The sequence below is a fragment of the Eptatretus burgeri genome, chromosome 6 (assembly GCF_056783735.1).
Source record: "Eptatretus burgeri isolate ZD-2024b chromosome 6, Ebu_testis_v1, whole genome shotgun sequence".
In the NCBI taxonomy this organism is placed as follows: Eukaryota; Metazoa; Chordata; class Myxini; order Myxiniformes; family Myxinidae; genus Eptatretus; species Eptatretus burgeri.
Window position 1 is genome coordinate 108,563,810 of NC_140966.1, and position 21,337 is coordinate 108,585,146.

At 44.7% G+C, this 21,337-nt stretch overlaps 1 protein-coding gene across 1 annotated transcript in view; it reads left to right on the top strand.

Moving 5' to 3' along the window:
• Positions 1-21,337, top strand: part of PDLIM7 (PDZ and LIM domain 7) — a 58,662-nt gene that overhangs the window by 13,483 nt on the left and 23,842 nt on the right. The window contains exon 3 of the mRNA XM_085886667.1: positions 2,425-2,576. Coding sequence (XP_085742793.1) covers positions 2,425-2,576 — 152 coding nt within the window. The remainder of the gene's footprint in view (positions 1-2,424; positions 2,577-21,337) is intronic.

Below are 21,337 nucleotides of genomic sequence, written 5' to 3' on the forward strand. Positions count from 1 at the left end.
CCTTCCTCCACTCTAAACCATCCTCCTACACTCTAAACCACCCTTCATGCACTCTAAACCAGCCTTCCTCCATTCTAAACCACCCTTCCTCCACTCTAAACCACCCTTCCTCCACTCTAAACCATCCTCCTACACTCTGAACCACCCTTCCTCCACTCTAAACCATCCTCCTACACTCTAAACCACCCTTCGTCCACTCTAAACCACCCTTCCTCCACTCTAAACCATCCTCCTACACTCTAAACCACCCTTCATCCACTCTAAACCATCCTCCTCCACTCTAAACCACCCTTCATCCAATCTAAACCATCCTCCTACACTCTAAACCACCCTTCATCCACTCTAAACCACCCTTCCTCCACTCTAAACCATCCTCCTACACTCTAAACCACCCTTCATCCACTCTAAACCATCCTCCTACACTCTAAACCACCCTTCCTCCACTGTAAACCAGCCTCCTACACTCTAAACCACCGTTCTTCCACTCTAAACCATCCTCCTACACTCTAAACCACCCTTCGTCCACTCTAAACCACCCTTCCTCCACTCTAAACCATCCTCCTACACTCTAAACCACCCTTCATCCACTCTAAACCATCCTGCTCCACTCTAAACCACCCTTCATTCACTCTAAACCATCCTCCTACACTCTAAACCACCCTTCATCCACTCTAAACCATCCTCCTACACTCTAAACCACCCTTCCTCCACTCTAAACCATTCTCCTACACTCTAAACCACCCTTCATCCACTCTAAACCACCTTTCATACACTCTAAAGTCTAAACCATCCTCCGACACACTCAGAGCGGGAATTGGAGTTGGACATTGTATGTAATGGCGAACTTCCTCATTTGGCTTTATTTCTGTTACTTAAAATACAAGTTTCAAAAATATTGCTCTGTTGATGTGGTAACTGTAACGTCACTCACAAGTCACAGACTCCAAATGACAAATATCCATTTGATTGGTAGCTGACCTGTACGATCGTTCATACACGTGAAGCACAAACCTTGGATTGCAGCCATTGGAGAATGAGCTGGGTTTGGCAGTTGGCACCACCAAAATATGAACACTAAAGGGAAGGAAACCGCAAGGTGTATTTCCGACACAGGTAAATAAGATGTGATAAAGGAGGGGCAAGAGCAACCAAATGTACTCCTGGGTGTTTGGAGGGGTAGAGCAGTACACAGACTGTGAGATGGAGTTCTTGAAGTAAACTGCAACTCCATCACTGGGAAAAGTTTCCGGCCTGTGGAACCGGAGGAGACAATAGCTGAGACGAGACAGACTGATCGGGGACATCCTGCGGGATGAAGGATTCCGTTAAGCAGATAATGTCACGTTTGTTCGCAGCAACTTGCATAGAGAGATCTGTAAGATTGGAGTGGAAGCCGGAGATGATTTGGGGGAGGCTACTGACATAAAGTGGTTTACCATCATCCTGCACTCACTACAAAATGGGTTTGTTTTCAGAATTTCAACGTCAGCAAGACAAAGCCTGACATCGGAATTGGAATGGTAGGGAGGATGATAAAACACATTCAGATGTCCATGTTTCTCTGAGATTGGGGATGGGGGCATGGGTATGCGAGCGATCCAGGAATGAAAGAAATGAAGGAAGGTGAGGAAGCAGTATTGGAGAAAGACACTTGAAAATTAGACTGTAGGAAGATTAAACATGATAAAATATTGTCATTTAAAAGATTTGAATTGACAGAGTTTCAAGGGAGAAGGGAAAGAGAGGAAAGGATGACAAACAGGTGTGCCTGTCTCGGTGTAAATGGGTCGGCCTAACCAGAAGTAACGAACACACAAGATCAAAATTATCAACCAAGCCTTCAAAAGTCATGCAATGAGTACACGATACGAACAACAGTCGACACAAACAAAAGCGAACAATCGATGGAAACAGGCACAGATCCAGAACGGTTTACTCGGCTTTGGAAACTGGTGACTCGGAGAGGAGAATCGAAGAAAAACTCCTTCCGCTAGAAACCGGAAGTCCAAACTTCATGGTTTGCAAAAGTAAAATGGATGGTTATCTATCGGTCTTTGTGTAAAAACCTTGTGTGGGAGTTAAACGCATTAACACATTCCAGGTGATTGATCAGTTCAAGCCTTTTTCCAAATTTGACGACCAAGGATGATCCCTCATAGCTGCACCTTCTCTGTCATCCGTGTCCTCGACAAATACCGTAGTGGAATCACTTGCAAAGTGGTAGACAGGGTCGTCAACTTTAAGCACTCCTCTTGCAATTTGCACGTTCTCCTCCAACACACCATGCACACATTCAGCCTCTTGCTTCTAGTCACTCATTCAATCTTTCTTCACTCCAATGCTCTTCCGTATTTAGAATTGGATTTTGGGTGGTGGTTGGTGACATTGTCCTCTGAAGATCTTACCTGTTTTCATTTGCCCCAGGTTGCTCCTGGTGGGCGAGCGGAGAGAGCAGGTGTACCCTCTGGGGCGGTGGTTCTCTTGCTTGCGGGTAGCTCCGCCTCCTTGTTGTCTCTAGAACAAGCCAGGGAGGTGGTCAGAGCGAGTGGGAACACTCTAACAATGTCGCTGGCACGGTGAGTGAGAGCCAATGGAAGGGAGCAGAAGGAATGGTGCAGAACGTTTTGGTTTTTTTGCAATAGTACAGTAGAAATTGACAGTGACCGAGACATTTTCGATAATAACCATATTTGTGTTTCAAACACCTTATTAAGAGTTGAAATGGCCACAAAAAATTCTCACAAATTCACTCTGGGGGAAATCTGTTTTTTGGGGGAAATATCAAAATTGCCACCAAATATAACTTCTGGTAAGTAAATGCTTTTTATGCACGAATCTATCAATGAAATTAGAGGCAAACACAAACATACAATATACTGTGTCCCTGTCCCAAGTTTGTGGCTAATATATTGTTACGGTATTCGCGCCCGCCGGCGTGCTGACGGCCACGTAACTCGAATCGCGGCACGTCGCCCACCGGACGGACAATCCAGTCGTGACCCTCTCGGACTAACGCCGGGAACCAGTCACGGGTGGACCTTTCGGTCTCACCGCGATCGAGCCAATCAGCCCCCGCGTGGGATAGGGTTGCTCGCCAAATTCGACCTACCTAAGTACCCACGCGGAGGGTAGACCGGGCGATCGCACCTCGCCGCAGGTCGACTTCGGACACGGGCCACTTAAGCGACCCGTTCCGTACTATCAGAATAACCGAGCGGTGTTATCGTCGACCTCGACGGTTCGATTAATTATCGGGCGTATTCAGCCCACTACCAACCCTTTACGTGAAGCAAGATGGGGATTCAATAGAGGAAAAGACGAAGCGAAGCGGGAGAACAGTTCAATAATAAAAGCACATTTATTCGCGGCACACGGGAAGCACACATATTCAATTCCACCAAAAGCACACAAAAAAAACACAATGCAATTTACACAAAAAGCAAATATAAAAGCGAAGACAATGCAGAGCTAATACCGACTACCGAGCACACGGCAACACTTATACAATTCTACTTCACAGACGGCGCCGACAACACATACCCAAAACCAAGGAAAGAATACCCTCAAGGATGAGGCGGGCCTGAGGCCGAGACCGGGTCGCGCCTACCCGTCTGGTGATGAGACGCGGAGCGGCGATGGCGCCTCACTCCGCGGGCCTCGCGGACAGTGTCTGGCAGGGGGTGGGAAAGGGGCCCCCTTGGTCACACTATCTCAGCGCGGGGGGGAAACAGGAGGGGGTTGCTGATGCTCGGGGTATAGAGGATCTTTATTATCCCTGGTGTGCGTCTCCACCTCGGCCAGGTCGCGCTGCCGGCCTCCCTCGGGCGTGCAGCTCCCGGCACCGACGCGAGCACCCCCTCGTCTGCCTTCGCCGCTGCCGCCTCTCCGCCTCTGGACTCTCCGACTCTGGACTCTTCTTTGGACTCTCCCGTTGGACTCTTTTTTGGACTCTTCTTTGGACTCTCCCGTTGGACTCTTCTTTGGACTCTCCCGTTGGACTCTTCTTTGGACTCTCCCCTTCTCGACTCTCCTGGACTGACGAACACGGTCCTTTTATCCCCCCGTAGCTTCGCCTTTGACCCCCTCCCTTTGACCTTTCACCTCGCTCCCCATTGGCCCGAGAAAAAGTGGGCGTGAAGGCTTTTTGATCCACAAATTTGCATATATCGATCGTCCTGGAGGCGGGGCCAAATCGCCCCTCGCTCACCGATTGGACGGCAAAAAGTGGGCGTGTGTCGTTTTTGATCCGTTTTTGAAGCACAAAATCCGTGATTTTGTACACGCTGTTCGACGCGCGCCCTGCACGAGTCCAACACCGGTACCCACAGCGGGGCAAGAACGGTGGCGATGCTACGGTTGCGAGGTGTGATGTGAAGGTCGTGGCGGTTGTGGTGAAGCGGCGTTGTGGTTGGTGGTTGATGTTGTGGTTGTGGTGGTAATCATGGCGGTTGGTCCAAAATAAAGATAGTGAAAGAAAAACGGCTATCCTGAAGAGTCGCAGCTCGCATAAATGACATGTATTCCCACTAGACAACGGGTTTGGGCCTAACTACACATGCACTTACCGAGATACCTCACTTAAGGGACCTGAATGGTGGTTTGCGAATTTGGTAACCACAACACTACCCCCTCCCCTTTTTACAGACTCGTCCCGAGTCGTCAAATTTTCGTGTGCCATCATGTGTAGTTTTCCCCTAGTACATTTTACCTACGGATCCCTGAGTGCGACATTCATGGTATTCGTGTCCCCAAAATAAATAACCTGAGGGCTGCGTAACTATCTAAACAAACTCACTCACACGGACGACTTAAATAAAATTGCCGGCGCTAGACAGACATGCCGGGGGGCGCACTCATATGTACAGTACATCTTAACCTTAACTTACAAATTTTACACTAAACCATGGCCCAGGATCATTGAACTCTGCAAAGAAAAGCAGTTAGCAGGGAGCCAGGCTGCCCACATGCAGTCTCTGGCTCAAACAATGCAGGTGACAGGGAACGTGGCTGGCTGCTCACACGCAGTCCAAGGCCTTCCCTTTTTGAACTGAACGCAGTGAACCACAACGGTGCATGGGCTGCACAAACGTAGTCTCCGTGCCAGCTCAAGTGGCACACGCAATGAGCACAACGAATGGATGCATGAACGGTTTGAACTGAATGCAGTGAACCATAACGGTGCTTGGGCTGCACAAACGCAGTCTCCGTGCCAGCTCAAGTGGCACACGCAATGAGCACAACGAATGGATGCATGGACACAAACACGGTGCACGGGCCGCCACTGCAGGCCCGTGTTGTAGCTGCCAACGGGGCAGTTCTTGCAGCTTGCAAACTGTTGCCTTGCGGATCCTGGCGCACATGGAAATGAACAGGGGGGGGGGGCAAAGCAAAATTGAATGGGGGTGGTGAACATGGGCAGTGGGCATAGCATGGCAAAGGTGAGCAGGCAAACACAGCCCGCAGAAGAAGGCCGCTGCAGGCAAACACAGCTGGCAGATGAACTGACCGGCACGGCCTTGAAGAAAAACAGCCAGCAGATGAAGTGGCCGGCACAGGCCTTGAGGAAAAACAGCCAGCCGGCAGATGAAGTGGGCCGGCACAGGCCTTGCAGTAACACAGCCAGCAGATGAAGTTGGCCAGCCTTTGCCGTTCAGTGGAGGTTGGTGGAGGGAGTGCGGTGGTGCTGGCCACTTGGAAGGCGGGCTCGGACCTACCTACCTGTCTCCCTCCCACCTATCGCCTTTGCCTGTCACTGTACATACCCACTCCCTTAATTTGTCAAACCCCAATTTAGCCCCCACTTATTTTTTTCTTTATTTTTATGTTTACTTCCCCTACTATAAATCGTCCCCTAACCCCCTTTATCGTCCTTGTTCGGCTAACCTATCCTGTCACCTAGCCTACTCCCAACCCCTACGTTCCCTTCCCGGAGGGGAATAAGGGAGAGCTAACGTCCTGTGTCGAGGCCCAACGAAGCCTCAGAATGGCCTCCCCAGAGTTCGGCGATCTATAACCAAAGTGGGTCCAGCGGCCCACAACGACAGCGAGGGGATGGATGGTGCGGAGGGGTACATCTCCTAATCTACCCTAACCATTAACTCTTAAACTACCCCGGGGCTTTCAACAAGCGCCTCTCGCTTAAACTATTGGTTCTAACAACCCAGATTCCCGTCGCCTGTGTTGGTGTCCTCACAATTTCGGGCCTCGCCCCCCAATTTTCTCTCTGTGCCCTCACACGGTCTCCTGGCTGGGACACGTGGCTCCCTTTGGCAGGCACGACCCTCTGCCGAATCTCCCGCTATGGCACCCCCGAGCACTACACTGCCTCCGAGCCTACCAGCTCCCTAACACCGGGGAGTGCCCCCCATGGCACCTCCCCTGAAACGCACACGTGGCAGGCTGGCTTCCCGGGCCCCTTTCCGAGGGTCACCCATGCCCACAACACTGCCCACGCGGCTAATGGCGCCCCGGGCCCCCGCACCAAGCAGGCGCACCCGTGCCCACTACTCTATCCCGGCCCCCCATGGGCCCTTGGCCTACCACGGCTGACTAGTCTGGTGCCCGGGGTACCCACTCAGCGATACTCACCTTTCGCAGCCACGCTCCCAAGCCCGTCAACAGGGCTCCTGCACCCCTCCAAATGGGTTTCGAGCCTACACTCCCACCAACAACAAAACGACCTCCATTTTGTAAATTTGACTAACCCAGCTAACTCACTCTACACTGACCCCGGGGTCCCTTGGGCGGGAGTCACTCCTCCCCCCAATCACTCATCGCACCATGCATTCCCCATTCACTCCATTCACACAGACCCGCTGGCCTCACTCACTCAACAAGCACATGCTTCCACTTCACTCACCAACTCTTCAACACACTCACCGCTGAAGTCTGCCATCCTTCTATCTGCATCCCCTAACTAACTCGTGCTCCCACGTCGTCCCTTACACTATAGCACGTTCCTTTTAACGCTACGTAGCTAAACTACGTCCCCTCTACACATTCACAAGTCTTCCATGTCTCCAAATAATTTTATTCCCCAACCTAAATCTGGCTACAATCCCTCTAACTAATCCATTCCACGGACTCCATGAGGACTTACCCCTGCCCCATGAAGTCGGTCTAACTAAGCTAACCCTTCCCCCTAACTCGTTTCCATCCTGTGCCCAGGTAAGGGGGTCTTCCACCCCTTGCCCAGGAATCCTTTGCACCCGAAAGTGAGGCTTGCTTTTTTTTTTTTTTTCATGCGCGGCAACTCAGAGCTCGCGCACTTTGCACCTGCCCGTGACGTCATGCAGCTGCACGTGTTCCTCGTCCCTCCTTGGACGGGACCATCCGGCAGAGATACCCCTCCTGCCGGATTCCAACCCCACGTGCAGCCATGGCGTCACCGTGCGCATAAAAAAAACAAGCCCCACGTCTCGAGGGGTTCCCCACGCGAACACATGTGCTTTGCCCGTTGGAGCTTAACACACACGATCGCGTGGAGAACCCGTCCGGTCCAAATCCGTAGTCCTGCCTAAACTTTGTCCGTCCGCGGGATCGGCAAATCCACCGCGTGCGTTTCCGGACCGGGGCTTCACTCTCGCAAGCGAGCACGTGGTGGTCTCGTGCGTTGCACAGCACGAACCTCGTGCTCACTGCTGGGTGAACCCGGCACGGTCCCCGAAACAACTACAGCCGCTACTCGGCTTTCGTTTCTCCCATGTCGCCGTCGTCGCCATTCCACACACGCATACCTGCGTGTTACGACGCACACAGTCCACTCCATCACATTCACACCGGGAGACGCGGCTGCGTGCTCCCGCATGCCAACCGACATCTCCCTCACATACCGCTCTCTCACACACACGGTCTCCCTTGCACACAGCGACCTTGCACACGGCCGTTCACTCACGCGTGCGGGGGCACTCACCCGCGGTGCCTCACTCGCACTCCGTGCCTCATCCACACATGCGGGGGCACTCACCCGCGGTACCTCACTCATACACACGGCGACACTCACACACGCGGTCTCTTCCACACACGGTGCCTCACCCACACACGCGGGGGCACTAACCCGCGGTTCCTCACTCACACTCCGTGCCTCATCCACACACCGTGCCTCACTCACACACGCGAGGGCACTCACCCGCGGTTCCTCATTCACACACACGGCGACACACACACGGTGCCTCATCCACACACGGCGTGCTGGGAAGCACGCACCCTGGCACCATCGCCACCACACCACTCACACACGGGGTCGCTTCCACACACGGGGCCGCACTCACACCTTGCACCACACACACAGGGACAACCACACTGGGGATTCGTGTCCCCACAAGAGTCTCCGGGGCCTCTATACCCCCCAAGCTTTCCAAGCACCTGTCCACAGCACCCGTCCTCTCAACCTCGCAAAGCACGACCGAACTCACCTGGTCGTGACTCGCCTCAAGGGGGCAGACTCCCTCCCCTCGTTCCTGGAGGAGGTCATCCAGGTGCTCGCACTGGGTCTCGACCCAGTCCGCCAGCTCACCCCCATTATCCTCCACTACCTCTGTGTGTGTGTGCGTCACTTACCCCGTCTTCTTCGTGTAGTCTTTCCTCTATTTTTTCTGTCTCCCGTGTCTCAACTATTATTATTTCCTTTGTCGTCACCTCGTGTCTCGTCTCACACGTTTTGGTCTCCCCATTTAATTTTTCCCTTTTGGTCACCGTCGATTCCTCTTTCACGACCCTCGCCCAACACGCCCCCCGAATTATTTTTTCACCCGCCTCCACCGCGGGCCTGTCAGCCGTTGCACCCCCTTCCAGCTCGTTTGCTCCCACACGTGGAGTCGCCATTCCCAGCTCCCTGGTCACGGCCTTCATGCCCGCCTGCAGGCATCGGCCCATGTTCTGCGTCTCACCCCGGAACTTTTTCATTTCTTCCTTCATGTTTGTTTCCATTTTAGTTTTCATGCGTTTTATTTCGTTTGTGAATGTATCCATCTTTTCGTTTATTTGTTGTGTATTCGCATCCATCTTTTCGTTCATTTGTTGTGTATTCGCATCCATCCTCGTTGTCATTGCCGCCAGCATGGCGCATAGCTGGGCTATGTCGGGTGCGCTTGAGTGAGCCGTTTCGGCAGGGGTTGGGGAAGGGTCTTGGTGGAGAGGGGGGGGGAGGTGTCATACACCGCGGCCGCTGCCGCACCCACCTCGGGCCCTGGGTTCAGTTGGGCGAGTCCGTGTTCCTGCACAATCAACATTTCCTGCACGGGGATTCCATCCTGGACCATGGATTCTACATTACTACACATATACATTTCTAATACCCCCGGCTCCCGCTCGCCTTGAGACGCCATCTTGCTTCTCGTGAAGGGTTAATTTAACTCGCTCGTAATTTGGAGGGAATCGGGGGTCGCTTCTCTCACCCCTGGACCGATTCCCGTGAATTTAGTCGGAGACAGGAGAGCCCGTTTTCCTGTTCTCCGATACCAGTGCCGCGAGGAGGGCGATGAATTTGTATCGCACGACCTGACACCAGTGTTGCGGTATTCGCGTCCGCCGGCGTGCTGACGGCCACGTAACTCGAATCGCGGCACGTCGCCCACCGGACGGACAATCCAGTCGTGACCCTCTCGGACTAACGCCGGGAACCAGTCACGGGTGGACCTTTCGGTCTACCGCGATCGAGCCAATCAGTCCCCATTGGCCCGAGAAAAAGTGGGCGTGAAGGCTTTTTGATCCACAAATTTGCATATATCGATCGTCCTGGAGGCGGGGCCAAATCGCCCCTCGCTCACCGATTGGACGGCAAAAAGTGGGCGTGTGTCGTTTTTGATCCGTTTTTGAAGCACAAAATCCGTGATTTTGTACACGCTGTTCGACGCGCGCCCTGCACGAGTCCAACACCGGTACCCACAGCGGGGCAAGAACGGTAGCGATGCTACGGTTGCGAGGTGTGATGTGAAGGTCGTGGCGGTTGTGGTGAAGCGGCGTTGTGGTTGGTGGTTGATGTTGTGGTTGTGGTGGTAATCATGGCGGTTGGTCCAAAATAAAGATAGTAAAAGAAAAACGGCTATCCTGAAGAGTCGCAGCTCGCATAAATGACATGTATTCCCACTAGACAACGGGTTTGGGCCTAACTACACATGCACTTACCGAGATACCTCACCTAAGGGACCTGAATGGTGGTTTGCGAATTTGGTAACCACAACAATATGTTTGATTTAGAAAGTTGTACTTAACAAAAAAAAAAAAACCGTTGTCCTGAATTTGTAACAAGTATGTGCCAAACCAATCTTCACATATTTATGAATTTCTCATAATGGTGTGAATTGAAGTCAATTGAATGGATCATTAATGTTTCACCTTCTACACATGCACACCCTGAGTTGTAATGCATAAAGAGTACATATTTATAAACGTACAGCAATAATAACGCATGACATAAAGTGTATAGTTGTGTCTACTTTTCAAACTCCAGGCCCACAATAGTGTTTTTATGTAACTTTAACCGGTACAACCTCGACAGACGAAACACAAGGTCACACTGGAAAAGTTTACATCCAATTTTACACAATAGTACATCACAACGTGAATTGGCAATTTTGTTGTTCTGGCTTCATTAACCACTCGCATAGATTACTGAATGCCTCATCATTGACTCTGTTGAGGTTTCAGACATTTCTTCTTGGATCATCTGTAAAATGTGAAATGTTTCCACCAGACATAGATGCCTGCATGCACACTTGATGATATTTGGCCTCAGCGGCATGAATATCTCCGTTAAATATGATCCTTGCTTTGATATTTACTGCCAGGATATCAGTTCTCTATTCACGTACAGTATGTTTAGTAGGTTTTCTTGGATAGTACTTTTGATCCTTGCTAGTAATCTCAACGCAACTGATCTGAGAGCAGCATTCTGAATGATGCTGAGCAGCACCAAAGTTAAGTTCCTTTGCACATATGAGGCAGTGTGTTTGAGAGTTATATGGGTGAGACACAAATCTCAACGTAAAAACAGGAGAGCCCCTTCCCTTGTTGGAAATGTCAGTATGAAGAGCTTGCGCAATGTTTCGTGGTAAGGTGTATTTCTTGAAACAATGATCATGTACATAATGTTTGTCTGAAGATGATAGCTTGAGATGGAACTCATCTTCACAGTCTTTGGAAGCCTCCTGTATCAGCGTTGAAAGTCCCTTATGACCCAAAACTCTACGTCTCTACTGCTGTCACTGGCACCATCACACAAATTGCTCAAATATCTAATCTGCAACTAATAAAAAAAAACAGTTCATTATAACATACAACAATAAGACAAAAGTAATGTAAACAAAAAAAAAACTGGACACGACTGAACTCAAATCGGCACATTCTCCTGCATATCAAAATGTTAGAAATAAATGGAAAGTTGGTATACAAGTTAAAGGGACCATCAACAAAAACAAATCGAGATTTACACTGACAGACAGACTTGTATTAACACCATTTTAACAGGTTTATTTGATCATTTGAGTGAGATTTATGGTGAGTAATTTTCACTCCATAACTTATGTTTTGTCACTTATGGGCCATCGTACATTTAAAAAAATGACATGCGGAGCATGTGCCATGTGACTCAAATAATTAATCCTCGATTATCACACACTGTAAAGTTGTGGTGAATACAGTTTAAGTAAGCAACAAAAAAGAAGACAATAATTGTAACAAATAGTCCACATTTCTTAAAGCTTCAGGGCAATAAACACCTGTTGTGCATTTTACCGAGAAAACGACTACTTCAGACAAATTTCAAGCACAACATTACAGATCTGTTCGTGCATCCATATATATATATATATATATATATATATATATATATATATATATATATATATATATATATATATATATATATATATATATATATATATATATATATATATGACCGTTTTTACAGCCATTTTTCCCTGCTGTGCAGGGGTTTGGCTTTTTCTTGAGGCAATGTTTTATGGCCAGATGCCCTTCCTGACGCCAACCCTGGTCGCCTCTTACGACACACAGGGATATGGTACACCTATTCTAACCGGGGCATACACCGGGACCAGTACACTGGCACTCATTTCGCCGACCTCGGAAGGATGACAGGCTGAGTCAACCTCCTGGTGTTAATTCAGCAGCCAACGGGGCTTGAACTCTGGACCCTGGGATCCCAAGCCGCCACCCTAACCACTAAGCCAACACCAGGCTTATCCATATATATATATATATATATATATATATATATATATATATATATATATATATATATATATATATATATATATATATATATATATATATATATATATATTATATATATATATATATATATATATATATATATATATATATATATATATATATATATATGTTGTTACGGATTTTAGAATCTGGTCTGATGAATGCATCCACACATCCAGGTCCTCAGACAGTTATTTCCTAAATGCATGTTCAGATTAGCCCCATCCCCATGTCTAATGGGATCTTAAATGTGATGCGTTGAGAAGGGTAAAGGATAGATCCCCTCTCTTATGGGAAGATTTTTTCTTTACGACAGACACGTTCACACACATTTCTTTCACGAGCTCTGAAGCCCACCCTCATTTTTCCTCAGCGGCAATCTTTCGTGAGCTCCGACACCCGCCTTTTTTGGGAGCGCACGGGTCGTCATGGTAACCGTGAGCCAGTGGGGCGGGGTGAGCTTGGGGCGGACAGCACCCCGTGGAAACGGCCCAGAGATATAAAAACGAGCGAGTGGTACGTTCTGAAGAGAAAAAGTGTGAAGAGAAAAGCGTGAGGAGAGAAAGCAAAAGAGGAAAAAGAAAAAGTGAAAGGAGAGAGGAAAAAGCGAAGGGCGAGAGAAGCAAGCAAGAAGCGGGTGTCTGATCAGCACCGACGAAACAATTCGTCCTTCCCAGTGCTTGGGCAAGCGAGCGTGTGGTGCGCGTGTGGGTGTGAGCAGCGCTGCCAACAAGTGAGGCACGGGTCAGTCACCAACAACACCAAGGTCAAAACCCGCGATGGACGATCTCGGTGCCCTCCAGACTTCAACTGGCGTTCAAGGCTGCCCCGCGAGAGGGTGCACGGCAAAGCTGGGTGCTGGCGACGGACGTGACACGCACGCATGCATTTCAGGACGTTTTCGCTTCACAGACGACTTTCTGGTGAGCGAGAGGATTCTTCCCCCCCCTCCTCCCCCTGAATGATCGGTTGGGTACCCTTGTCTGTGTTTAGCTGTAAGTAAGTCAACCCCCGATAAGCATATGATTTTGTCTCTTTCCTGGAATTTTGATTGATTTTGCTTTGAAATTCATTCTTTATTTACCTCAGCAAATAAAGTTCTTTTTATTTATTTATTTTATTATTAATAAATTATTTGTCGATTTCCAACCTGTCTGTGTTTGTCCTTTCCTTCATTGGTCTAGCATTGTCCGAACCGAGAGAGACTGGGAGGTAATTACCACAGATTTGACGAAAAATCGTCGGCACGCACCGGTGGTTAAAACGCTCGGCCACCCAAATTAAAATCTCATCGAGATAACATTGGTGCTTTGCCGAGGGCACGCTCCCCGCTCAGGTAACCACGTGACCTCAAATTAAACGGAATAATTAGACGGCGGACACTGGAACTCATGGTTGACTGGGTGGTGTTCGTGGTTCTAAAACACTCACCGTACCACAACGTTAATTGTGAGCGGTGCCCCCAGGTCCGGCTCTACCGAGGACAACCGGGGATTAATCTCCCTGAGTGACAAGCAGGTGTCTCGGTACCCGTGGCCGAAACAACATATATATGTATATATATGTATATATATGTATATATATATATATATATATATATATATATATATATATATATATATATATATATATATATATATATATATATATATACACACGAAAACCATGGTCGGTGAAGCTGTCAGTCCTTGAAGCCATAAAGCCGTCCATCTGTCTGTGAACGCGATATGCCTATTAATCATGTCGTATTAAAACGTTAATTCTCCCATGACCCTAAAGACCCCGAGGACCCAAAAGTCCCCAAGGATCCAAAAGACCCAGATGACCCAAAAGTCACCGAGGACCCAAAAGACCTAAAATTCAACAAAGACCCCCAGAAGACCCCAATACCCAAAAGACCCCAGAGACCCAAAAGATCCCAAGGACCCAAAAGACCCCAAAGACTCAAAAGTCACCAAGGATCTAAAAGACTGAATACCCAAAAGACCCAGAGGACCAAAATACCCTGAGGACCCAAAGACCCCTAAGACCCATTAAACCCATTAGACCTTAACACCATTTCGACTGTAGAAGAAAACTCAGTCTCCAATTAGGTTTCGATGCAACAGAGTTGAATCGTTTATTCATGCATGCATGGAGAGAGAGAAACATACAGATACTGCACAGAATCTCTCTGCCTGGGAGCTCCAGTCAGAGTTATTTTATACACTCAAGCAAGCGAGGGTAGGGTTACATAGTATGAGACGGTTGAACAAAAACAAGATACATCTGGCAATGAAAACAGTTGAGAATAGTCTTTTGTTTAGAGTGCGAATATCTGCTCCAAGGTTCCCAGGCAGATAAAGCTTGAGTCCAGCAATGGAAAAATGCAGACAGTTGCATTTAGTCACGTAACACTCAGTATATTATGTTTCCAATATAATTCATTGATATCTAGCAATCCATTACTTTCGAGTGAATACGTGCATATGTTTGTGAGTGTGTGCGTGGTTATGAATATGTATGTGTTCCTATGTATGTACATGCATGTATATGTGTTTGCTACAATGTAGGTAGGTGTATATGTGTATGTGTGCCAATACTACTTCTACAAGACCCCTTACACCCTTCAGACAGATGAGACAGCTTTGACCCTTGACTTTTATACTGTACCACTTGGACCTTTTTATATCACAAATAAATTTAAAATAAATATAATATCACCAATACTACAAATAAATTTGTACAAAATAAATGTTTGTATTATGATTGCTGTAAATCATGACAACACAGCAAATCTGTGATACCAATCTCGGCAACGACGTGTGGAGAGGTGAGCGTAGCGAGCTGATCCACGCTCGTGTGTTTATAATTCTGACTCATCTACTGTGACTTCCTGTCAAATTCCTGTGCTCTCGAGCTATGGGGTTAAACAAGAAAAGTGGAGCCAAAAAGTGAAACGGGTAGGGATAAAAAAAAAATATATAGTTAATAAAATAACTACTAAATTAAACATTGTTGGATTGAATTATAATACCGGTATATTTTGGCACAAAATGGTGTATCATGTGTCCATATGACCATTAAAATCAAGTGTCTACTCTTATTTATACAAACATACCCGAAAATATTTAGACACAATTTTGCATAATTTTTAATAAAATAGTTACATTTCTAAAAGAAATATGTTCCAGCCATGAGTAACAGTTATTTATTTCATTATTCTATATTTACCAGAAAGTAGTCACAACATTTTATCCCATAAATTTGTGAATAATTATCTAAACCTGGAAAACATTATTTACAGTTTTGAAACAGGTCATATACTTTGACCTAATAAGCAGAGTTCCTCATGCGTGGATTTTTGAGAATTTTTTCTACACATACAGGACAATTATATAAATCATTTAGCATCAAAAAGGGTTTGTTTGTTTTTTTTTTCCATCAAAAATGTCCGGTTTAGGCAATTTTCATGTCAATTTCTACTGAACTACATGTAATATAATATAACTCTACCTTGTGTTTGGATGTTATCATGACAGAAAGTGTTTCTATGTGCTGGGATGGTATATCATGCTAGAACGTGTTTATTAATTTTAGTGAGGTCAATTCTTTCATTAATATTATTGATGAAACATATATGTTTGCATGCCTGGTGTTGGCTTAATGATTAGGGTGGCAGGCTTGGGATCCTCGGGTCCTGAGTTCAAATCCTGCTTGGTTGTTGAATTAATACCAGGTGGGGTTGACTCAGCCTGTCATCTTTCCGTGGTCAGCAAAATGAGTACCAGCTTGCTGGGATGATTGAGCCATTTGAGTATCCTGTGTCGGAGTGTCGACCTGTCCAGGATTGTCCCCAATAGCCCAGGAGACTACTCCGCAGCACCGATGCTCTGCACAGAGTATGGTCTCGATGGATGGATATACATTTGTGTGTGTATGTTTGGAGATGGTGTTGAGTAATGGAGGTATTTAGATGAAGTGGAATGAATATTATTTTTAAAATACATTGTAGATAAGCATTAAAATAATTTGTTGGTGATTGCTAGGATATGCAGTGCAGCATGTTAAAATTGGTTATTAATAACAGTTTGAGCCTGCAGTAAGATGGAGGTGCTGTGTGATTGACATGCCTATCAGGTAAAGTGTTTATTGCTTAATATATTATCATATAAAGTGGTTTCTGATTAAAGTTATTAATATGTAATTATTATGATTAAAGTTATTAATATGTAATAATTATTTATTAATTAAACAAGACAAAAAAAATCAGAGATTTCAGACCCTTGCCAGGACTTGTTTTGTGTGGTGTATTCTGTACTGGTGTGTTACGTAATTAAGAAGAGACTAACTAAAACTGCCACTTCATAATTATTGCTGGCAGTGATGACCGGGTACCAATATTTCACGCTTTGATGCAACCCCACTTTGAACGGACACTTGACCCTGGCCAATGACGTTTATTATTGTTCAGTTGAATTCAGAATGGGATTAAAATAAATTCAATTAAAATAGAATGGAAGACCAAGTAGGTGCATTGCTGTATTTGAGTAATCAGAAGGAACCCAAACAAGCAAAAAGCAAAGATGAAGTCATCAGGAGGAACCTGGGGATAGGATTTGGGTTTCTGCTGCTCCTTCTCTACCCTCAAACCCATCCAGGCACAGCCAAGTGAGCTTTATTTAAAATGTAAAAAAAACAACCCAGATCTATTTTTTCTTTTTTCTTTTGGCTGCCAGACCATGCGTCCGATCAGGCTGTTATTTAAAACATATATTCCGTATCACTACTAGATAATAACTGTGAAGTGTCACATCGATCGATGAAGCGGTACAAGAGAAATATATATTTTAAAGATTTTCACTTAATCCAATATGGCTACCAGATCATGTGACGTATCAATTATTTGTGAACACTCTGGTATCCCCAAAGCTTGGGGAACATTTGTGTGAAGATTCCAATCGATCTGTCCAGCTGTTCTGGAGAAGAACATAGGTTTTAATGTGACCTATGATGTCATATGTGTGAACGTTTTGTTCCTCATGGATAGGCAGTCATACAAGTATTGTTTCACCTTGTATGTTCAGCCATTTCAGAGAAGAAGATTAAAAAAAAAAAAAAAATGGCTGCCGAATCACGTGACCAATGATATCATCAATTTTTTTTCTGTGGACCAATTTATCCCGAGATGACCCTTAAAGATTTTTCATGTTCAGGTTAGGGTTAGGGTTAGCTAACAGCTCGGATGTAGTGTTCTACATATGCAATTATAATGTCATAATGAAGGTACCTATGATGTCAAAAAAATCTCACTTATTCCCCATGAGGAGTACTTGCCATGTGCCAAGTTTCAATTTTTTTCCTTGGTATGGTTTCAGAGATACAGAGGTCCAAAGTTTTTCTGTTTTTCCAGCATCGCCACCACACCACGTGACCTACGATGTCACAATTATAATTATCACATTCCACATGAGTAGTCGCTCCTTTCGTTTCAATCCAGTAAGCAGTTGCAGAGAAAAACACTAAGGTTCTTTGCAGACAAAGAAGCAAACAAACAGACAAATGAAAAATCACTCATAGAATGACACTTGGCAAAACAGAATGAAGTAGAATGGCACTCAGAAGAGCGCTTACCTCCACCAGACTGAACAGTTTATGTTTTGTATCCCATTGATGGGCTGGATCTGAACCAAAATCGAATTGGCTTGTTCTTGTCACCGAGCCAACTCAAATCTACCAAATTTTGTCATAACTCGTCCACAACATTTTGAGATATCATGACATCTATCGTTTTTGGCCCAATCCCTCAATTTTTGAAACAAGGTGTATACTGACCTTTTGACCTTAAAAATAATTGGTGATTGAATTCATTGAACTGACATGCAAATCGTATTCAAATTTCAAGTCAATCAGATGAAAATTAACAATTTTAGAAATTGCACCTAAGTTGTTGACCTTTGGCCTATGTTGAACTTTTGGCCTATGTTGACCTCAAAACTAATTGGTGGTTGAATTCAGTGAGCTGACATATAAATCCTGTTCAAATTTCAAGTCAATTGGATGAAAATTGAGGATTTTAGAAATAAAAAAAAAAGTTGCTGCCTTTGGCCTATGATGACCTTTTGACCTTTTGACCTCAAAAGAAATGAGATTTTGTCAGATGACAAACTCCGTCATTTGGTGAAGTTTCGTGAAGATCGGTTTCAAATTGTGACCTGTAGGCGATTAAGAGTAAGATTTTTTTTACAGCTAAACAAACAGAAGCGATCAACAATCAAAAGAAAAAAAATTGCCAAGTAATAATCGGACAATTGGACCTAAATGCAACACCTTCTCCTCTGGTGAGAGTAATATGTTTGACTAAGGATATTACATTGCTGTGTTGACTGACTGTCTGGACACAACTTTGAGGTTGTGGGTCCATTGATGTTGAGTAATCTACTGATGTGGACCCGTGACCGGGGTTGTGGATCCTCCGTTTGGAGAGGTTCTGGGTTGAAAGGATTGAAACCTCGATGATAAACGGTGCCCAGCTGATGATACGGGCAGTTGGGAAATCAGCCAATTGTTTATAAGTTAAGGTTATAACTTCAAATAAAATAGCTTTTGTAAATAGGTACCAGTACACAGTGTGTGTGTGTGTGTGTGTGTGTGTGTGTGTGTGTGTGTGTGTGTGTGTGTGTGTGTGTGTGTGTGTGTGTGTGTGTGTGTGTGTGTGTGTGTGTGTGTGTGTGTGTGTGTGTGTGTGTGTGTGTGTGTGTGTGTGTGTGAGTGATGGGAGAGGGGGGGCGGGGGATACGTCTGGCCTCCTTCCTCGGAGGAAGGTAACACGTTGACATTTATGAGTAAATACACTATTATTGCAGGATGTTGTAATTATAACATGTGTTTGGATGTTATTATTTCAGGATGCTAAAATGATAACATGTGTTTGGATGTTATTATTGCCAGACGTTGTAATGCTAGAATGTGTTTGGATGTTATTAATGCAGGATGTTGTAATGCTAGAATGTTTGGATGTTGTTTTTACAGGATGTGTTTGGATGTTATTATTATAGGATGTTATCATTATAGGATGTATTTGGATGTTGTAATTAAAGGATGTGTTTGGATGTTGTTACAGAATGTGTTTGAATGTTATAATCCAAGAATGTGTTTGGATGTTATAATCTGAGAATGTGTTTAGATGTTATTATTATAAGATGTTATCATTATAGGATGTGTTTGGATGTTATTATTACAGGTGTTATCATTATAGGATGTATTTGGATGTTATAAGTAAAGGATGTGTTTGGATGTTATTATTACAGGGTGCTATCATTATAGGATGTGTTTGGATGTTATTATTACAGGATGTGTTTGGATGTTATAATCTGATAATGTGTTTAGATGTTATTATTATAGGATATATTTGGATGTTATTATTATAGGATATAATCATTATAGGATGTATTTGGACGTTTTTATTATAGGATGTTATCATTACAGGATGTATTTGGATGTTAGCATGCGAGAATAACATTTGATGTTGTCATTGTAGGATGTGTTTGGATGTTATTATTACCTCCGCCACTGAGGGTGGAAGGAGGTTATATTTTCACCCAAGTCTGCATGATTGTTATTTACGAAAATCGAAGATTTTTCAAGTGTATTGATTGATCGTGTGCGTTATTCTGTCTGTCTGTGTGTCTTTCTGTTTGTTACTTCACATAACTCCAAAACCAAGCGTGTTGATCACTTCCGTTTGTCTGTCCGCTTACCTGAAATCACCTGTAGGTCACAATTTTAAACCGATCTTCACAAAACTACACCAAATGGCTTGAGTTGGTGATCCGACAGAATCAAATAATGTGTGATAAACATGAATGATGGTTTATAATGTGTGATAAACATGGATGATAGTTATAATGTGTGTGATAAACATGGATGATGGTTTATAATGTGTGTGATAAACATGGACGATGATTTATAATGTGTGATAAACATGGATGATGGTTTATAATGTGTGATAAACATGGATGATAGTTATAATGTGTGTGATAAACATGGATGATGGTTTATAATGTGTGTGATAAACATGGATGATGGTTTATAATGTGTGTGATAAACATGGACGATGGTTTATAATGTGTGATAAACATGAACGATGGTTTATAATGTGTGATAAACATGGACGATGGTTTATAATGTGTGATAAACATGGACGATGGTTTATAGTGTGTGATAAACATGGACGATGGTTTATAATGTGTGATAAACATGGACGATGGTTTATAATGTGTGATAAACATGGACGATGGTTTATAGTGTGTGATAAACATGGACGATGGTTTATAATGTGTGATAAACATGGATGATGGTTTATAGTGTGTGTGATAAACATGGATCATGGTTTATAATGTGTGTGATAAACATGGACGATGGCTTATAGTGTGTGATAAACATGGACGATGGTTTATAATGTGTGTGATAAACATGGATCATGGTTTATAATGTGTGTGATAAACATGGACGATGGTTTATAGTGTGTGATAAACATGGACGATGGTTTATAGTGTGTGATAAACATGGACGATGGTTTATAGTGTGATAAACATGGACGATGGTTTATAGTGTGTGATAAACATGGACGATGGTTTATAGTGTGTGATAAACATGGATGATGGTTTATAATGTGTGATAAACATGGATCATGCTTTATAATGTGTGTGATAAACATGGACGATGATTTATAATGTGTGATAAACATGGATGATGGTTTATAATGTGTGATAAACATGAACGATGGTTTATAATGTGTGATAAACATGGACGATGGTTTATAATGTGTGATAAACATGGACGATGGTTTATAGTGTGTGATAAACATGGACGATGGTTTATAATGTGTGATAAACATGGAGGATGGTTTATAATGTGTGATAAACATGGACGATGGTTTATAATGTGTGATAAACATGGACGATGATTTATAATGTGTGATAAACATGGACGATGGTTTATAATGTGTGATAAACATGGACGATGGTTTATAGTGTGTGATAAACATGGACGAAGGTTTATAGTGTGTGATAAACATGGACGATGGTTTATAGTGTGTGATAAACATGGACGATAGTTTATAGTG